This window comes from Gasterosteus aculeatus, chromosome 6 (assembly GCF_964276395.1).
Source record: "Gasterosteus aculeatus chromosome 6, fGasAcu3.hap1.1, whole genome shotgun sequence".
In the NCBI taxonomy this organism is placed as follows: domain Eukaryota; kingdom Metazoa; phylum Chordata; class Actinopteri; order Perciformes; family Gasterosteidae; genus Gasterosteus; species Gasterosteus aculeatus.
Window position 1 is genome coordinate 5,317,590 of NC_135693.1, and position 20,210 is coordinate 5,337,799.

General features: G+C 45.3%; 1 protein-coding gene across 2 annotated transcripts in view; it reads left to right on the forward strand.

Annotated features, from left to right (window-relative positions):
• The first annotated feature begins 1,701 nt into the window (after positions 1 to 1,701).
• Positions 1,702 to 20,210, forward strand: part of dntt (deoxynucleotidyltransferase, terminal) — a 66,540-nt gene continuing 48,031 nt past the window's right edge. The window contains exons 1-3 of one of the 2 annotated variants that reach the window (XM_040178082.2): positions 1,702 to 2,048; positions 6,215 to 6,389; positions 8,425 to 8,535. In XM_040178082.2, coding sequence (XP_040034016.2) covers positions 1,855 to 2,048; positions 6,215 to 6,389; positions 8,425 to 8,535 — 480 coding nt within the window. In that variant the 5' untranslated portion in view covers positions 1,702 to 1,854. The remainder of the gene's footprint in view (positions 2,049 to 6,214; positions 6,390 to 8,424; positions 8,536 to 20,210) is intronic. The other variant, XM_040178083.2, reaches the window with a different exon arrangement.

Here is a 20,210-nt window from a genome sequence, read left to right on the forward strand (position 1 = left end):
ACAACTGTACGGCGGGAAGCACCGGTGATTTGAACATGTTCAATGTAGTTCGCCTAAGGGGCCTCGCACGTTTTCATCACTCTCAAGTTGAATAAATCGTCGGCTCAGTGGACTTTTTAACCCGTTAACGTCCCAGGAGTTAATCATAAACTTTACAATTGTCTTTTCCTTTTAATTAGTTTTAAAACAACACTAATCAATATTTATGCTAACCATTACGTTCAAAGATTAACGTTCTGTGTTGCAGCAGTGTGTCTACGAGTGGAGAATAGCGTGTAGGTCAAAATGTGCCCGGCTAAATACACCGAGGGAATTATTTAGCATGTTACACACACTTGTACCAAACTCAACCTGACATATCCAACATCGTTAGTCATCATCTAGTGTAAAATAAAGTCTGGTAATTTTGAAGAGCATTTTCATCTTCATCTTCGCCTCACCAACTCGCCCACGCAATTACACCACCCAACTAATATGCCAGCGATTATTCTAAACAGTTTTGATGTTATAATGTATTCCCGGATGAAAGTCGGAGTGAGAAATTGGGTTCATTGCGCTTTGCTCCGATTGCTGCCGGTGTTTGAAGAGCCATTAGCTTTAGTAATGGTAGAATTTCATCTGTCGCACTTTGCATGGGGGCCAGGACCCTCACATACAGCTGAGCCATTGGAGGGGGTAAATAGTCAAGCAATTAGCATCGTCTGCCCTGAGACAACGGTTAACCCTCAGAACTCGGCGCTGATGAGAGTCTGTCCAGCACCAGAACACAGGCTCTGCAATTAGAGTAGAATCGAGGCTGCGAGGACTCTTCCCAGCTTTACTTTCGCCTAAATCAACAAAGGTTTCCTCTTTGGTCCACTGAAGCGTGGGCATTATTGTAGATGATTACACCAAAAGGGACATTTAATCCCTTTTGTCTCGCATAGTTGACCGCTGTAGCGGAGGAAATCAAAACGAGGCGAAGGCTCATGATGTCATCACCTCTTTGAAAAGAACAGATGAGTTCAAAAGCTTTAAATCCATTTTTATGTTCACTGCACAAGCAGTTCCTCTGGCCAGATGAATGTCCCTAATCATCAATGTCTGCACATGCAGTACCTGTGTGTGTGTGTGTGTGTGTGTGTGTGTGTGTGTGTGTGTGTGTGTGCAAAGGCCATGTGTGAGCTTGTGGGATCTCTTGAGAAATGCCCACAAAGGTTCTCTTTTTTTAGGGAGGACGCTAATTAAAGCGTTGGAGCAGATGGCTCAGACTCGGCCCGGACATAATGAGCCGGTGAGTGGCGGGACGAACCGGACATGGCAGGACAGCTGCGAGGGGGGGGTTTTGCGAGGTGACCAGAATTCAGGCGCGTCCCAGGAGTTAAAGCTCCCCTCCGGCCAAGAGAGCCGAGTCACAACTGCACAGCAAACGAGCAGAACAACTTTCGCTGGAAGTGAGTAACGCCGAGAGAAGAGTGTTTTTCTCCCATGTCCATCCCCCATCCTCAATCATTCGATCGTGGCAGGTGTTTCTTTTTGGTAAACACCAAAATTCTCAACACCTGTGTGTCAGCTTCTCATGTCTGCCAACTCTCGCCAACCCTGCTCTAACTGACACGCCGGCAGATGGGCAAATAACAAAACATCTACAACTGTGAAATAAACAAGTGTGACTTTACCGAAGTGTGGTGGTGTGTTTTTTTTTTCTCCATGGATTAAAGTTACGTGGCACACACACACACACACACACACACACACACACACACACACACACACACACACACACACACACACACACACATAAAAAAAAAGCTCAGAAGAAAAAGCAAATGTTCCTAGAAGGGAAGAATACTTTTGTAGCTCTCCTCAGAAGAGATGTTCCAATCTGCTGTTGCGCCCCGTGCGAGGAAAAGGTCCAGGCCGGCGGAAGCCGGTGTTTCCAGGTGCAACGAGGTGAAGTTCGAGGATGTCCGAGTTTTCCTGGTGGAGAGGAAAATGGGCCGTAGCAGGAGGAGCTTCCTGACCCAGCTGGCCACGTCCAAGGGCTTCATCGTGGAAAACGTCCTCAGGTTGGGAAAAAAAAAGCTCAGCATTTTCACTGACCAAGGGCGACTAAAAGCTTTGACTGAACGTAAAGCTCGAGAGGGACGCAGGAGTATTTTCTGTGTTTGTGTTTGTTTTTTTTGGCCCCAGGCAGATTGCTTTGACCTTGCGGTCGACTTTCAAGGCTTCTTTTCTAACTCACAAAGGCCTCTGTGAGTGTGATTGTACCCTCTAGCTCTCAGGCCAATACATTCAAAATAAATGCTTATTTGCACTTATTAAAAATGAATTTAAATTTGTTAGATCAGATCAGGCTGCTCTGAAGGAAAGAAAGACATTTCTCCACTAAGATGTTACTTTTTGCTGTATGGTTATCTAATTAGAGAGCCACTGCTGTCGCATGGTTACTTAATTAGTGAGTGTTAGGGCATCCACCCTCTCTTGTACACTGCGGGTTTTTGACTCACTGCTCCTACGTAAATACGTTACGGATGGCGAAGAAATTGGCAAACAAAGAAACAAATAAGAAACGGGTAGTAAATAGATACAGAACGAGTTTTTTGTGTAGGAAAGATGTTTTTACGAGCTTATTTGTCGCAACGATGAATGGTATGCTCTGCTGCAATTATAGAAGCAGGGGACCTTCTTCATTTTTTCCTGCCTCTGATTTGAAAGCATATTTTAAATCCTGAAGTGTGAACACAGCATGAAGTCCTCCCCCCCACTTGTCACCTTTGAGGGTGGTAATACTGTCGATTCAGCCTCCCATTTGTGAACGCCCGCTTTGTTTCAAGACTCAGACTTGGAGCTGTGTGTGTGTGTATGTTTGTGTGAGTGTTTGTGTGTGTGTGTGTGTGCTTCTCCGTTTCTGTCCCGCAAGGACTTTGACTTTAAGAAATACACATTAAAAGGCAGTTATCGCAAATGTATATCCGTTTAAGGTAAAAACAATTGAAGTTAGCAGGGGATTTAGGGGAATAAAGGGGCTTGTCGGGTGTAGCTTAACTGAGGTGTGTGCGTGTGTGTGTGTGTGTGTGTGTGTGTGTGTGCCAGCCGCGCGCCAGCTTGGCCATGGCAGCATTCCCAGAAACACAGCTTGAGCGCTCCTACGGTTACACTTGGCTTGATGCGATTGTTTGAAACCAACAACAGGAAGTAGAGTGCGCCCGCCTCAAACTGACATTAATTCTGCAAGCCGACAAAACTGATATCAGCTGCGGTTTGATGGCAGCAGCTCCTGAATCCGGTCTAGTCTCACACGAGGTAGAGGCAGGCTGCCTGGAGCATATGGCTCGGACACGCCGTGTGCATTCCTGTGCATAAAAGCAACACACACACACACACACACACACACACACACACACACACACACACACACACACACACACACACACACACACACACACACACACACACACTCTCCCCATTGGCCCAATTTCAAGTTTGATGCACACGAACATGGATCCAAATATCGACATGTTTGTCCCGGCTGATTGATGGCCTACAGGAACGCTCTTTTACAAACGACTGCCGTAAGATGAATTCAGTTCGTTGACATTTTAACCACGTGTTGGTGGTGGGACGGCCCCTCTTTCCATGTTTGTCCAAAAATGTTTAAATTGGACGCTCAATGATGAATCACTCCAGATGCGCAGATAGCCAGATACGTTTCCTTCTCGCTCACTTCACGCTGACACACAAAGATGGGAGGTGGTTTCATTAAGATAAATGCAGATAGATGCAGTTTACAATGTACGACAGTGGGGAATTTACAACAGCTTGATTTTAAACAGCGATACAGGAGAAGAAGACATCTCGTTTGCAGCCGCTGCATTCAGTCTGGGGTGGAAATGATAAACCGTCAGGCTGATTTGATCTCCTGTAACCCAGATGGCTAATTTCTAACGCTGTCTCCAGCCGACTTGTAATATTTTCAGCCCTTTTGTTTTAAAACTAAAAGAATGAGGCCAATGCTGCATCTCCGGAGGATAAAGTAAGCTTCTACACAGTTAATGATTCATGGAGAGGAAATAGAGAAGTGATGGTGTGTATTGCAGTTTAGAGCCAGACAGTCCCGAGTATTATGAGGAAAACATAAGATCACCAAGTTATTTCTTCTAATATAATGTAGTAAATATTCCTATATGGATATTTTAGAATATTTTAAATACACATAAGTATTTTGTGACTCCAGCCCCCCCGCGACCCTGTGTGCAGGATAAGCGGTTTGACGATGGATGGATGGATAAGTATTTTGTTATAATATAATATAATGTAATATAATATATATATAAGGAAGTGTGTCCAAACTTTTGGACTGTAGCATTTACAGTTTATATATTTGACATATATGTGATATTTTCATTGACATGGCATGGAAACAGCTCCTATTGTTCATTTTAACATGTAATGACATTAGGATTAATTAGGACATGTATTCATTATGATTCGTTTACCGCCAACAGCAAACATGGGCATTCCGGTGAATGAAGCTCGGCCATGGTGCAAAAGTACTGCTTCTTTGATCTGCTCGTCGGTTTTCACTGGAAGGAATAGGAGGGTATCTGCTGACTGGAAACAAGAGAGAGAGAGAGAGAGAAAAATAAAGAGCTCTCCCCATCAAAGCCCACTGACTTTAGCCCGTCCTTGTGTCCGGTCCCCCACTGATTCCGGGAAGTACAATCTGGAACAGCGCTTGCATTGTCGCTCATTTGCATGTCGATCTGCCGTTTCACATTCTGTGCGGCTACGCGCAAGATAATGATCCGAACTCCACGAGCCGGATTATATCTAGGTAAACATGGCACGAGAGAGTGAGTGGAGAGAGCGTGTTCTCTTCTTGCGGGGAAGATCTTTATCTCGTTTCACCGGAGCAGCTCAACCCCTTGTGGTTTTAGAGTGAGAGTCCTTTACTGCGCTGGAAAAGCATTCACGGCAGGTGATTTGGGGCTTTTTCGAGATAAAAGCTCACTGCCTTAGACGCCTTAAATACAACAATGATAATGATCACCTTTGTTTAGAGAGTCCCTTTCACAAGGTGAAGGGGGTGTAGCCCAATACATGCAAACTGTGATAAAACCAAGCTAAATGGGAAACATGTTGTCTTTGTCCATGTCTTTTTTGCTGCGAGGGATCTATTTCTTTCGTAAATACGGACCATCCGTGGCCACACTGGTGCGCCGAGCAGAATAAGGATTAGTTTCTCCAGTGATTTGGCCAATTAGGCCCAAGCCCGAGGCCTGCTGAGGCATCTCTTAAAGAGCCTTTCCAGTGATTTACTCTCGCCAGGAGTAGGAAGAGGAGGAGCGTGCCGAGGGTAATTATGCTCGGCTGGGCGCCCTGATTGGGTACGGTAGTTAGACTCAGTGGAAGGGAGCGGGGGGGAGAGGGCCGCGATAAAAAGTCCGTCGAGAGAAGTGTCGGCAGAGCTGGAGGAGGCACCGGTTGAGCGGGTTCAGCTATGAAGTGGGTCCGTGCTGATTGTTGTTCACCCGGTGTTGATCCCCAAACAGCATGAGCGGGACCATAATACTGGGAGCTGAGCTGCATTTCAAAAGCCACTCTTGACCCTCTTGACTGTACAGGCTGCTGAGATCAAACCCAGGACTTTTATTTTTGATAAACCAAGCGGTGAAGGAAATCCATTGCAACGATCCAAGGTTTACTTAAAGACCCCAAACACATATCGTCCCAAATCAGCTTCTCCCAGTGAGCAATGTGGGCGTTCATTAACACATTATTGAATTAGGACAGTTTTGTCGTGTGCAGGTAAAGGGTGGGTCACATGATTTTGTCCGTCACGATTTTCAATCCAAAATGACATGCCTCCATTCCAAATCTCTGGAACCCACATCACATATCATCTGTTAATAATAAACAATCATTTATTCTTCCTCTGGTTGTCTCTCCTGACTGTGGAATACTAACATGTTTCATGTTTTTAACTCATTGATTTTCCAGGTGTCTGGAAAAGTTACAAATGTTGCAAAAAAAATGTGTTGGGTTCACAGCTATTTGCGACGTCCAAGATAATTACAGCTTTTAAATTGATATGTCTCATTATTTTGACACATAGTCAACAGTTTTACACTTAATGACGCTAACCTCCCCTCCTCTCCTTTCAGTTTTAACATAATAAAACCATAAAGTGAACAGTGAATCTTCTCACATTTTGTTTCCTCCGTTTCCACAGCGACAAGGTCACCCACGTGGTGTCGGAGGACAGCCAGGCTGCATCGCTGTGGAAGTGGCTGAGGGAGTGCGCCCCCGCCGATCCACCCGGCGTGCATGTGCTGGACATCAGCTGGTTCACTGACAGCATGAGAGAGGGGAAACCTGTTGCTGTGGAGACCAGACACCTCATTCAGGTTTGTGAGTGTGCCGCAAAACAAACACCTAGACAGACGCAGGGTGAAGCACTAGATGGCACTGTAAACCCAACAGGAGCTTGCTTCCAAGTAGGCATCCACAAGCAGCATATGCAGAAATATAAATATATCATCTACAAAGATATGTTTCCCAGCAGATCTATGATGTCAATCCATTGAGAAAAACAGGACATATATCACTTCCCTCCGCCTCGGGTAATTTTACCGCACTTCCCCTTGCCCATGGCAACAGAAACGTCCCCCATATCGAGTGGGAAGAGTCAAATAAACCCCCTCGGCTGGACCTCAGGGCTCAGAGTAGACCACCGAGTGAAACACACAAACACGTTCCGCCCTTGTGAGCGGCATTGCTTACAGCCCGGCAGCTGGTTTGGGTTCACCTTTGCCCGGCTCCATCTAGGTTTTTACTCCGCGATGGTTCTTTGGTCTCGCTCTCTCCACGCGGCCATGTGAGTGCGGCTGCGTCATTAAGTGACATGCCTAATGGCGCCATGCTGACATTTATTGACCCATCTCCCCGGGTAACCACCAGCCCACTTCTCGCCTCGCTTTGAGACGCAGTTCCTTTTTTAGGAGCGCGTCGCTTCCAGTAGATTGTGTTTATGAGTCATGAATCCATTCACGGAGGTACCGGGTGGCGATATAATATTCCCCAAACAGGCCACTTCTTGTGTGCATTTGCCTGCAGCTCTTCTTGATAGTCAAGAAAGGCAACGTGTTTTAGCATATATTCCACACACCAGTCAGAGAGGAGAAATGTCATATTTGCCAGTGCGCCGTGCCTTGCAGACAGGCTATTCAAGTGGTGAGGTTGTAGGAAGTAAGACTACGCAGCTTGAAAGGAATGGAAACGGTAATAATTTCCTCGCTCCCCCTCCGAGATGTTTGTGGGTCAGTGTGCTGGCGGGCCGGAAGCTCGTTGCACCTGCCCCCCCCCCCCCCCGCACGGCGCCCCGAGAGGATTTCATCAAGAGTGCACCTCTCTGCCCGAGTTAACCTGCACCTCCTCCGCTCAGCAGACGGCCTTTTGGAAGAACAGACCTGCAGCGTGCAAGTTGAGTTACGCCTAAACCACGCAGGGGGGGTAAAGCGGACACGGGAGAGAAGGCCAGGAGGAGATACGGCGCCCCTCAGCCAGAGAGCGTTAACGTACACACAGTTACAGGCCCGTGTGTAGGAATGCAGCCCAGATGGAATGGAACGATGGTTGGGAATCCAACCTGCGCACAGTCGCTGCCTCCAAGGACCCACAATCCTGCATTGGACTAAACAAGTGACCCCCCCCCCGCGTTATATTTAGAAGCAGCACAGCCAGACAGTTTCACATTTGATTGGCAGAAGAAATTGTCCCGTGAAATATATTCAGTTTGTCTTCTTTTTTTTCGTACTTGATTAACTACATTTAAAACCCTCACCGATTGTAGCAGCTCTTTTTCAACACCTCTGTTCCCGCTGCAGCACCAGTCCCACTGAACACAGCACGCCGACCACATCCCCATCTTCCTCTCCCTCCTCTTCCTCCCCTCTCCGTATCATTCACCCATCCAACCCATGGGTAATTTTATGGGCTCAATGTTCCCTTTTGTGATGTCTAATTGTCTGCGAGAATATTAATATGACATTGGTAATCCGTTTGACACATATATTACGGATGGCGAACCGCTTCTTCACAGAATGAAAAAAGGCAATTTACAGGAGGTAAATTGGATGATGGCAAGCAGATCCGTAATGCCACGGGTTAGGTAGCGTAATGGATTTGGATGCCACCAGACTGTGAGATGAGTGTCATTAGTCTGTTGCCCTGGAGACACACAGTCATAAAAATAACTTCTCCGAGGCAAATGGCTACATTTTTATGTAATTCAATTTGAACTCCTGGCTCCGAGTTAGTGGGGAATAGCCCGACACACATTTACACGTTAGGCCTGTCAATGATTTGCAAGAGCGCAGAAATTGGAGGCAGCGCGTGACCGCGCGCGCACGTGTGAGTTCATCTGGTTATTTTTTGCCCCAGGACGCCGTGGCCACGCCGCCAGAAGGTTCTAAACCCGCTTCCATGGCCACCGTTTCTCAATATGCCTGCCAGAGACGAACAACTACCGAAAACAGTAACAAGAAAATCACAGTAAGGAACTTTCACCTAATCTCACTTGTTTTTTTTCATTTGACGGATGGCGTGTCAAGCAGATGATGTGTAAAAATGCTGCAATATCTGTAAAATAGACGGGGCTACCTTGTGATTGACAGGTTGAGTTTTCCAGTCTGTGAGATTTTTTTTCTTACAGATTTTCTCCTGTTTTTTCAGTTTAGTGTTTAACGTTTTGCCTAAAAATGGTTTTGCGTCCTTTCTGGTTTTAGAAAAGACAAGATTGTGGCAAAAATTCAACTATAATGGCTTAAGCCAAACGTTAAAATGGTTACGGCCGAAATGTAAAAACCCTAGCTTCAAAGAGGCGCTCCACAAACATCGTGCTGACTTTGTTGATGAAATCCTAATGTTATGAAATCCTGTTGTCAGGGATGCGGGTGGGAGGCAGGACTCAAACGCAGACTTTGCGGGAAACAAAAAGGACTTTAATAGTCAAAAGCCAAAAACACACAGGAACCAGGGGGAAGAACAGCAGGCGGGAAACTACAGACATCCACAACAAGAGACAATGACGCGACCAGTGACACAAGAGACACACTGCTTAAATACACAAGGGAGGTGCAGGTGATTGGACACAGGTGGAAACTATTAGACGATCACAGGGGATGACGGGACAAGGCAGGAAGTGAAGTTACCCGGGGACACGAGTGGCAGAAAACTACAAAATACAACAGGAAGTGAACCACACCGTGACACCTGTATCCAGATATAGTGATGCACAATTACTTAATTATATTCACAATCTGTATTTACTGATTATTTTGCTCTTTCCATTAAGTGAGAAAACAACTACTCATTTGAATTTAAATCACACAAGATTATACAAAACCATGTGGTTATTTACAGTTTTTACCAACTGCTTACGCACGTTTTCAAAGTCTAGTCAAGTCTCCTTTTTTCAAAACTCTACACACAATTCTCAAAACTGCACACACAAAATGCAAAATGCCTCACATCTCCTTCAAAATGCAACACTGCATTCAAAATGCCATAAACACATGTCAGAATAAAGCATTTACGTCAAATGGCAAACACTTAATAATAAATGTTGGGATATACCATGTAAACACTGCTGTTCTAAATCTAAAGCTCTTTGGTCTTTCATAGGCTTATATCTACATTTCAATACAACGTTCTACAGTGAAAGTGATGTGCCGAGAGGGGTAACAAGTACACCGGAAACCCCAATACTATGTATAAACAGAAAATAATTATTAGGCCAAACATTACTGTTGTATACATAAGCATACAACAAAACTATAAAGTATATTCTTTACAGTAGAATACAGTAAATTGTATGTGGGGTCCCGGTCCAGGAATTGGCAGGGGGGCAGAGGGGGTGCAGTCCCCAGTGCTAAGCTCCATCTCATCTCCGAGCTGGGTCTGGCCACAATACTTCGGGCCACATCACAAGATACGTTTTCTCTTGCCAAACATCGAGGGAAGTATCTCCTAGCATGGCGTATCCAACCTTGGACAGAGGCAACTTCTATGTCCCCACATGCGTCCTCCAATGCCTGGAGAAGCGGCATGCGGGCATAGGGTTGGCGATCATACACTTTCCAGCGCTAGGCTGAGAAGAATTCCTCTATGGGATTTAGAAAAGGTGAATATGGGGGTAGGTACAAAACTACACATTGTGGATGGGTGGCAAACCAGTTTTAGACCAGAACAGCGCGGTGAAATCTAACATTGTCCCATATAACCACAAATCTAGCAGGCGCCTGATCTGGATCAGGGACAAGCATTGTGTGAATTTCATCCAGAAAAGTGAGTATATGGCCGGTGTTGTATGGACCCAGTGTGGCATTGTGATGGAGGACCCCATTTTGAGTGATGGCAGCACACATGGTTGTATTACCCCCACGCTGTCCCTATTTATAGGCCCACTAAAGCAGTGATTGGTTAGTGATCAGTTAAGCAATTAGTGTTTGCACATGTGAGAAGTGTGTCTGTGTGACCTGGTGAATAAGTGTAGCATTTTGATTGGTTGTGTTTGGAAAAGGAAAGCAAGTCACTTCCTGATAGATCTTTGTGTTTTAGGTAGAGAATTGTGTGTAGTGTGTTTTGAAAAAAGTGTTTGATGCAATTGAAAACTGAGTCAAAGGCTGAGAAATAGCTTATGGTTTTGAAGATTTGGCATGTGGTTTTGCACTTTGAGTCGGAGGTTTCAAAAATCGTGTGACATGAAAATATTTTGTGTGTAAGCAGTTGGTAAAAACTGTATAATATATATCCTATTCATGTATTTATTGTTGTAACCATAAAACATGCAATATCACAAGACACGAGTCTCCTCGTCCTGTTCCATGCTGCTCGGCTAGAGGCCGTCGCTCTGATCAATGCAAAAAGAAAAAACGCCTCCTAGTCTGTTCCGCTCTAATTGGATGGCCGGCCGGATTCAATCACCAGCGCTGTGACACAACTCTCCCCAAGATACATTAACCTGCAAATGAGCAGCATCTGCAGCGGCGGCGCGTTAGATGCCCACGATCCCTGGCACGGACACGCCCCGAGGCGCCGTGCGATACGCCAAGATGGCCAACGGACGTGACACTAATCACAAGCAATGACGGAGCCGTCCCTCCGCCATCTGGTGAGCAGTGTGTGTGTGTCTGTGTGTGTGAGAATGTTAGAATCCTGGGTTCCCACACAAAATGGGGAAGTGGTGAACCGGCTGACTGGTTCAGGTGTTGATGAGCATGAAAGAAAAATGGGAAATCATCCCTTTTCATTATTTCATTTTTCTAGATTAAACTGAACTAGAAAGGAATTGAATCATACAACTATCACAGCAGAAACCGCGTCCAATTGCTCCACTCTCACCGAAAGGAACACTCTTCATGAATGCGCTAAAAGAATATATAGACTATAAAACCAAGTCAACTTCGACGTTCTTGCATTCATTTCCATTTTGATTCATGTGATCCCCTCGCCAAGGCGGCGTCTCCACGCCATATTTGGCACAGGATATGAAATTGCAGGACTGAAGTGTGCAACATTGCTGTGAAGTGACTGGCAAACCTGTGTGTGTGTGCGTGTGTGGTGAGTGTGTTTGTGTGGGAGTGTGGAGACCCGCTGATGAGCATCTAAACCCATCAAGCGCGGCTTACCGAGGGCCTGCTGGGCATCTGTTATGACATAATGACTCTTTGCCTCGCAGGGCCGCTAAACGCACTTAATAGATGGATGCACGTGCGCCGCATTTTCACCCACGCACGTCTCACCTGGGGGCCGACTGCTGTTCCATTTCTTATCCCCTGGTTTCTTTCCACAGCATTAACTCCATAATTAGCAATCCCACTCAATTTCCTCATCCCCGTGATTGACTCATTATGCCCACATTAAGCCACACCGAAGAAGACTGTGTGTTCGAGCCAAGAGGTTGTGTGTGATGTGGTCCTGAGGAAGCCGCGGGCAAGACGCCACACCGACCGAAGCGTGTCCTACCACACCCCGTTACCTTACAAACAAGCGGATTATAAGGGATTTTTTTTCGATTACAGTCACCGTTATAAACACTCGGTAAAAGTCGTAGAGGGAAACAAAAGAAACCCCGAAACGTAACAAACTTACTTGGTCCGATCTTTCGTAGTTTTGCCTTAAAATGACTGTGTTTGTTATGTTATTTAAATTGGAGATTTAATTGCATACATGGGAGCGTAATCTTCCACCGAGGCCTTGACTTGACATGTTTAAGTTAGATGTCGCCTCTCCCCCTCGACTGCAAACCAACGCTCCCTTTGGACGCAAGTACCAGCGGGCCAGTAGACGCCGGATGTGAGCCACGGTGCAGCGCTGCTAATGAGGAGCGGGCTATTGATCCACAGACGGTAAAGCTGTCCTCCATTCGTCCCGCCGTCTGCTTGATTGCGAGCCACTGTAATGATGAAATCTCCCTGAAAGCGGCTCTAATGAAAAGACTTTTGAGAGACTGTGTCTGTGTGAGCGTGTGTCTGTCTTTATGTTGGATCTGTAAGGCAAATGGTATCCGAAACAAACCAAAAACTATATCATTGCCAACAAAAACTCATTATTTTTTGTGAATTTGCTGGTTCTTGTTTATCGAGAACGGGGAGTTATTTCCATGATGCAGATACAATAATAGGATTTTGCAGAGCTACTTGCCCACATCTGGTTGATGCCCTTGTTGTCAAGTTATGTACGAGAAACATGGCCTTGGAAAGTGGCCAGCGATTGATTACTGCAGCTCCTTAGTGGCCACGTCAATAACGTGTTTGAAAAGTTAATTCTCATTCTCTCATTAACAAATCACATGTCAGTGTTTTTTACTGCAACAAAAAGGACGTTAATGCAGCAAAACCACTTGGCTAGTTAGCCTCACTTCCAATGACGAAGCGATATGTTGGGGTCAGGCGTGTGAGCGCATTGTCTTCGGACTCCTTGGGGCTGCTCATCTGGCTCGAGCACACAGCGGTGCGGTCCGATGTAACCTGCTCGGATGTGTGTCCCGGCTGGCCGGTGCCACTGTCACCTGGCAACCGCAGGCATGTGAGTCGGTCTTCAAGTGCCGTCCTTTTCATTATTCATTTAGCTAACTTTATATTGTATTTAAAAAAAAGGAAAGCCCCTTTTCACTTACACTCCAAACCTAGACTAAGCTAGGAAACTCAACAATTATTTCATATAACTTCAAAAGCTACTGGAAATAACTGAAAATAAAACGATCTAGACTAATTAGATTTGAATGGATAGTGTGTAGAATAGTGATGTGTGTCTGCTCGCTCCTCCCTCCCTCAAAAGAGACGCAAAGGACCATTTACCTCAAGAAATCCTCACTGATAACTTTGAAGGGCTTATTCTAAAGTAACGTATTTCAGGTAACGTTTCAGGCTTATATTATAATGTAATAAAAGCTGTTTGTATGCAAATAGTCCCTTTCTGCTGATGGATACACAACTATTTCAGCTTCTGCTAGTAGCATTTAAGCCTGCTAGACCCTGGTGACCCCCTGTGAGCCCCTTTATGTAACTACTGCAGAGTGAATGCAAATCTGCATAACGCGACGGGGTCCTTGAACTGTCTGGGGCACAACATTTGTTGGAAGAATAACTATTTCTTCAATGAGGAGAGATGCATTCACTCGAGAGCAAAAAAAGGCACGTCAGTCAAATTGGAATCTTGCGGCTAAATCGAAGTTCTCTTTGTAAAGAATTGCTTTAAAAATGTATGGGTGCAAAGTTTTTTTTTTTTATATTAAAATGCATTTATTATTCCCAGGACTAACAAAGCAGCAGAAACCCAGCCAGAGCTGTTATAAACTCTTCAGAAATCACAAGGACATCCCAAATGTTTTGAACAAAATATTGTCATATATATACATATATATATAACATTATTAGCCTGCTTTCAAACGTGAAGGGGTTAGTGCGGATGTGGCCTCTATGTGTGTGTAAATGGATTCAACGGACAGAGAGAAGGAAATGACCTGCAGGAACAGCGGCGAGGAGAGGAGGCATCCATAGGCCAGCAGGCCAGGGGGGAGGAAGTAGGTGGGGCAGAGAGGTGTCGGGATCAGGAAGAGAGGTTGAGCATCACCTCAGCAGCGGCACCCCAGCGAGGTGTCAATCACACACCGGTAGCAAGCGCGTCCTTCATTCCACAACTGCGAGCTATTGATTTATTCATCCAGCTCCCTCTCTATCGCTCGCTATCGCTGCCTCGCTCTCTCTCTCGCTCTCTCTCTCACACACACACACACACACACACACACACACACACACACACACACACACTGTCTCTTACTCTCTCTCGCTCTCTCGCACACACACACACACACACACACACACACACACACACACACACACACACACATACACACACACACACACACACACACACACACACACACACACACACACACTGTCTCTTACTCTCTCTCGCTCTCTCGCAGCACTTCCTCCTGCCCTTTTTTTGTGTCGCACACCCATGTCCCCGTTCTCACTGTGCTCCCTCTCACTCTCGCTGTGAGTAGTGCCGACCTGGGCAGCTGGCGGGCCACATCTGGCCGGTGGGAGGTCAGGAATAAAACCCAAAAAGGTGTGCAGCAGACACAGAATAAAGCTGCCTTGCTTTTATTTTTTTACTTGACAATTCCTGCAAATGTCAGCCTGTGTTAAAAAGAAAGATCGATACATATTACAAGTATTAGAAGATTGAATCGTCCATCATGAGAGCTTAGCTTTGCTAAACTGGTGGTGCAACACGGCCTTTTGATGAAGCTCCACACATCCAGGGTTGCAGCATCCAAGACCAGCTTCGTGATAACCAACCCAGTCTCACAGCGAAACGTGTAATAGCTACGTTGTGGAACGTGGTATTCTCACGCTTTGGGGGAGAAAGCCACTCCAGGCGCAAATTACGGGATATAAGACGCTTCAGCTGAAGAATTGTAAATTCTTCTGTCCCCGACACAGCCCAGTTACTCATCTTCATACGCGGGATAACAAAAAAACCTTATTACGAAGGAGCAGGCATCAACGCAGTCAATGAAAGGGACAACGATGGGGGAGGGGTTTGTCCACGGAGGTGCGTGCTTCCACAAGCTGGGACTGAAACGGGACAAACTGGCATGTGTCTCGCCCGATGGTTGTCCAATTCTGAGAGGGAAGAATGTCAGACTTTTAAAGCGGATACAAGATAAAGCGACCGAAATGAACCCAGAACAGAAATTGGTATGTTAGCACCAAAATGTGTTTTGTAAGTCGGTGCTAAAACTTAACCATGTTTTTGATGTTGTGTCTCAAATAGTTAACGTCATTAGGACAAAAGCACTGACCCACAGACGGTTTGTTTGTTGCACTCCTGCGGGGGCCTGAGACTGAACACAGAGACATCGGCTACCACGAGTGTCAGATGGCTCAGCTTGGGCGAAGTGCTGTAAAGAGAAGGAGACCTGAGAGCAGAGATATCAAGAGTATAGTGAGAAGAAAGGCAAGGACATCCGAGAGCTCTCAGATCTCGACTGGATAACAGGTTTTGCATTTTTCTGTTGACGTGACATGACATGGTCCGCCTGCTGAAGGCTTTCATGAAAAAATTGCAATTTATTCAAAGCCAGATGGAGGGCAACACTCTCCCCCTGCCCTGTAAACCCCGAAACAAGCCACACCACCAGTCAACCAAGTACTCATCCATGTTAGGGGCCCGGCACGGGGAGTTCAATGCAGTTCCAAGCCTTTAAAACCGTTGAGAGTGCAACGAACACGATTCTTTCTTCCTTCTTCTGCCGGGTGGATAACGCTCCCAGTGATGTTCAGCTGGAACTCTTTGACCTGCAGTCTGACTCAGCGCTGGCAGAGCACTTTATTAAGTCGGTATCGGGGCTCAGAGGATGTGGGTTCTCCGTGGATCTATACCTACCTCTGTGATCCAGATACAGATCCTCTCTCACGTCCTTTGCATCTCTGCCTCAGACATCCAGCCTGACTTTAGTGCACTAGTTGAAGCCCAACAAGGACTAGATTTCTCGCACGGAACTGAAAAACAGAAAGAGGTCATTTGTATAGTAATACACAACAGACACACACAGAAGTACATCGGTACTTTCAGTACTTGTATTATACGACTTAGTGATCACCAACGCGTTGGTTTAACTGTGAATTATTCTGTAGCGGAGCGTTCAACCAAGGAAAAGAAAATGAGTGCATACCTTTTTGTTTGCTTTATCATCTGTTGTTCAGTTTGGGTTATCATGAATGCTAATGTGCAGGGCAACGAGTAATTAAAGCTGCCTAAAACATGTATTAGAGTAAAAAGTATGATACTCAAATGCAGGGACAAAATTTTGATTTCACAAACAGTCACTTCGCTACTTTTTTCAGTTATAGGGCTACTTGTGACAGAGAATATGTCCAGTAACCAGGGGTTTTGAAAAAGTGCAGGGGACATGTCCCCTGTGTCCCCCCCCAAAATTACATCCCTGCTTAAATGTACAAAGTTGAATAAAATATAAATACTCAAATAAAGTACTAACCGCTTATAATGTCAAAAAAAATATAAAATAATATAATATAATAAAATCAGTGTACTGCTTGTAATAAAGAGGTTGATTAATATAAAGCAGGTTGGACTTCAGTCTGTTGGTCCGCCCCTCATCAACAGTCCTGGTTTGTCCTGTGGTCCCTTGGGGAAAATAATTGCGCACCTCTGGAATACGGAATATCCGCCGTGTAACAAACACATACACATTTAAACACACATTTACACACACAGACAAACATCAAGCCTACAGCATCTCTCTCTTTTTTTATTTGCTTAGCTATGAGTCCCCTGCTGTCATAATTTCCCTATGAGCCTGACTCTGCCTGGCACAAAAATTGATATTTATGTCTCGGCTGATTGACGCGCAGCATCGAACGCCTGTTCTCTGATAACAACACACACGCACACAGACTGACACACATACCAACAACAACAACCTCACACAGATCGTCTAAGACTAACAGGGGAGGGAGTGGCGGAGCTTCAGGGAGAGACGGCTCAACATCATGAATTACTTTCCCTCAGCAAAAAGCCTCCGATGTATTGATAGCAGCAAACTCCACGGATGAGGAGACGTGTGTGTGTGTGTGTGTGTGTGTGTGTGTGTGTGTGTGTGAGGGGGTTGGAAGCAGTGAACCCAGAATGCATCAAATTGATTCCCTTAGTTTCATAGCGGAGTTAACATTCTCAACTTTAAAGGCTAACAAACAAAAAGAATTCAGCATTAGAAGTGCTTGTTCAGCTTGGTATTGGAAAACATGTGTCAAGATTTTCAATACTTTTTCTATAACAACATCTTTTTGGATGTCTTACTAAAATGCCCTGAAGCTGGCCTTTGGAAGCCGTTTGTAGAAAGAAAAGTTGAAGAAACTCTTTTTCCTCGCATGATGTGAACCTTCAAATCCAGAGTGATGTGTTTTCATCAGATATGGGATGGATAATATCCACCTCCTGGCGGTTAATCTCCTTAAAACTCTTGTCAGTGGGCTCCCTGACCTTTTAGATGCGCACGGTGAACGGCTGCTGTGCGGACATGAATCACCGACATGTCCCTTCTATACGGTGGCGGGGGGTAAATAGGTGCGCTATATCACCGTCCCCCACGTACCAATGACCCCCCCCAACACCCACCAGCCTTAACTCCTCACTAATGGGACAAATGCATATTCAGGTGGGATTTGTTGATCCTCAGCGCTGATTCCATGCAGCTGCTAAGACAACGTTACAGTCGACATACTATCTGCACATGAGGTCTTGAAATACACCATCATTTACACCAACATCATTTAGGGAAATTCCACATCTCAGTTCCATGTCTCTGGCCAATGCGTTGCAGTCCAAACTCATTCTCCTCTTAGCTCAGTTTTGTTCTCCACCAGCTCGTAAGGAAAGTATCTGTGTCTGTTAGCCTTCACTAGCCTTCACTAGCTTGTTGCTAACTTTATCCGGCTGCTGTTTGGCGCTGACAGGTCGCATATGGCAGCTTTTTTTTACCCCTGAAAGCAGCTTGCAGACTTATTCATTGAACCATCATCTCTGTGATTTCAGTAGAGAGATACTTCCACAATTCTGGTTAGCTTAGCTTAGCTAAAACACAACAGGACTGGAAAAAAGTTTTAACGTAATATTTAAACACAAAACTACACACATTTGTTCAATTCCACCTGGTGGAACATGTTGAACTAGCAACTATTCCTGTTGTCCTCGTGCACTTTGCTCTCAACTCTCCATCATTTGACCGCTGTGTTTGAAGTGCCAACAATGTCCCCACATTTAACCAGAATGTTTTCAAACCACGGCCTTTTAGGGACACGGTGGTGGTTCTCTGCAGACTGTGTGCTGCGCAGTTGAGATGGAAGTAGCCTAGCAGCTAGCTTAGCGTAGCAGCGAGCTTAGCATAGCACAGTGCTTTAAGTGGTCCGTTTGCCACTCACCCGCCTTCTGTTTGACACGTGGAGTAATTCCTCTGCACAGTTCTCTGCTGTATGTCGCGCCTCTGTTTTTATTTTACATCAAATGCAAAAAGCCCTTTCCATCTTGATGTAACTGACTGCAGCTAGCGGCCGTTTCGTTTCTTCCGTAACCGTATTACTTCCTTGACCGGAAGTAAACAAACAAACTTTAACTACGTTAAAATATTTTGTTGCATTAATCTCCACATTAATCGCATAGATTAATGCGTTTATGTTGAAAGCCCTACAATTATATTGTTTTTCTGTGTGACTCCAGATAAAGAAATTAATCTTGGTACGTAGAGGTTGATCAGTTATCAGGTCTCATTATGTTGATTGATTTTGAGATAACTCATTGTCCGTATAAAGAATCTTGTGTTGGGTTCACATTACAAGACATTTTTGAACTGCTGTGCTATGTTGTACTGGGGTTATCAATTGTTGGTAGTGTTCACACAGTTCTCATTATTAGTGAGTTGCACACCAGCAAATGTCAAACCGCATGCAGACAAACTGCTTGTAGTCTGCACACTAAACACAAGCACAACACAAGCGCGCCCCATCACCTATCCAATTACATGCTTGCATCTCTAATCTGTTACATGCTGGGAAGGGAGCCCTGCTGAATATTTGTGTGTGTAAAGGGTCATTCCTTGTCGATGTGCTGCAGCAAACGGGTCAGTGCGTCTCGTGGGTGGGCTGGACCAGAGCCTGCTGCTCGCTGACCTGAGGCCGCGTGTCTGGCAGAACAGCGGGTGGCGCAGTGACCTCGGATTGCGCCTCGGCTAGAGGAGAGGAAACAAGTGAATGCGTTTGTCGGAATCTGCACTGAGCCCTGGTCACCCTAGGCTGCATTGATGCTCCCCGTCCAGGATTTAGAATTTGTCACCTTTAGCCCCATGTGGAGGCTTTCTGTGTTTACCCTGCAGGCAATGTGTCTGCAGACCGTTCTTCTTCAGCTGCATGCTTTTCCACTGGTTTGTCTTCCTGTTGTTGTCTCCTTCTTAAACATAACTGATGTGAGTTACGTAAAAAGGGTGAAGCAGAAGCATGTTCGACTCAGCATAGCATGAAACGCTGACCTGAAATGTCATCAGTGATTACCGACTAATTTCTAAGCTCCTTGTGCTATCTAAAGTTTTAGAGAAGATCCTGCACGCTCAGTTGCCTCTGCTCTTAAAGCTTCACTAAGCTTGCTTTTCTTGCTAATATTGAATCAAATGAATCCCTGCAAGATGTGTCCGGTGTGTGGATCCCAATGAGACTCAAGCGTTGTTTACTTCCCGCTGTGGATTCAACAGCAGGCGCCACATTTAATCTGTTCAGCATAACGCAATATCTTGTAGCGCAAAACAGTCTGTGTGTAGTTACACGTGAAAGTGTGCTGCGCAAACTGTTCTCTGGTCAGTGTAGGCATACAGTATGTAGCATACTTAGCATTCATTGGAACATCGGATAGACGACTGATGAAATGTGACAAAAGCACAGATGTAAAGAATACAAGAAGAGGGCTGAATCCTATTCATTTGTTTCAGCTTCAGGTCAACCCAGTCACCTGAAAATAAATACTGTAATCGTACGTTGTGTGTGAGAAATATGACCTGATTAATCTGTCAGGTTTAAGAAACTGAATTCAGCTGAGATTAGAAAAAAAGGATTTGTGTTAAAATGATACCGTAACGAGTAAACAAAATA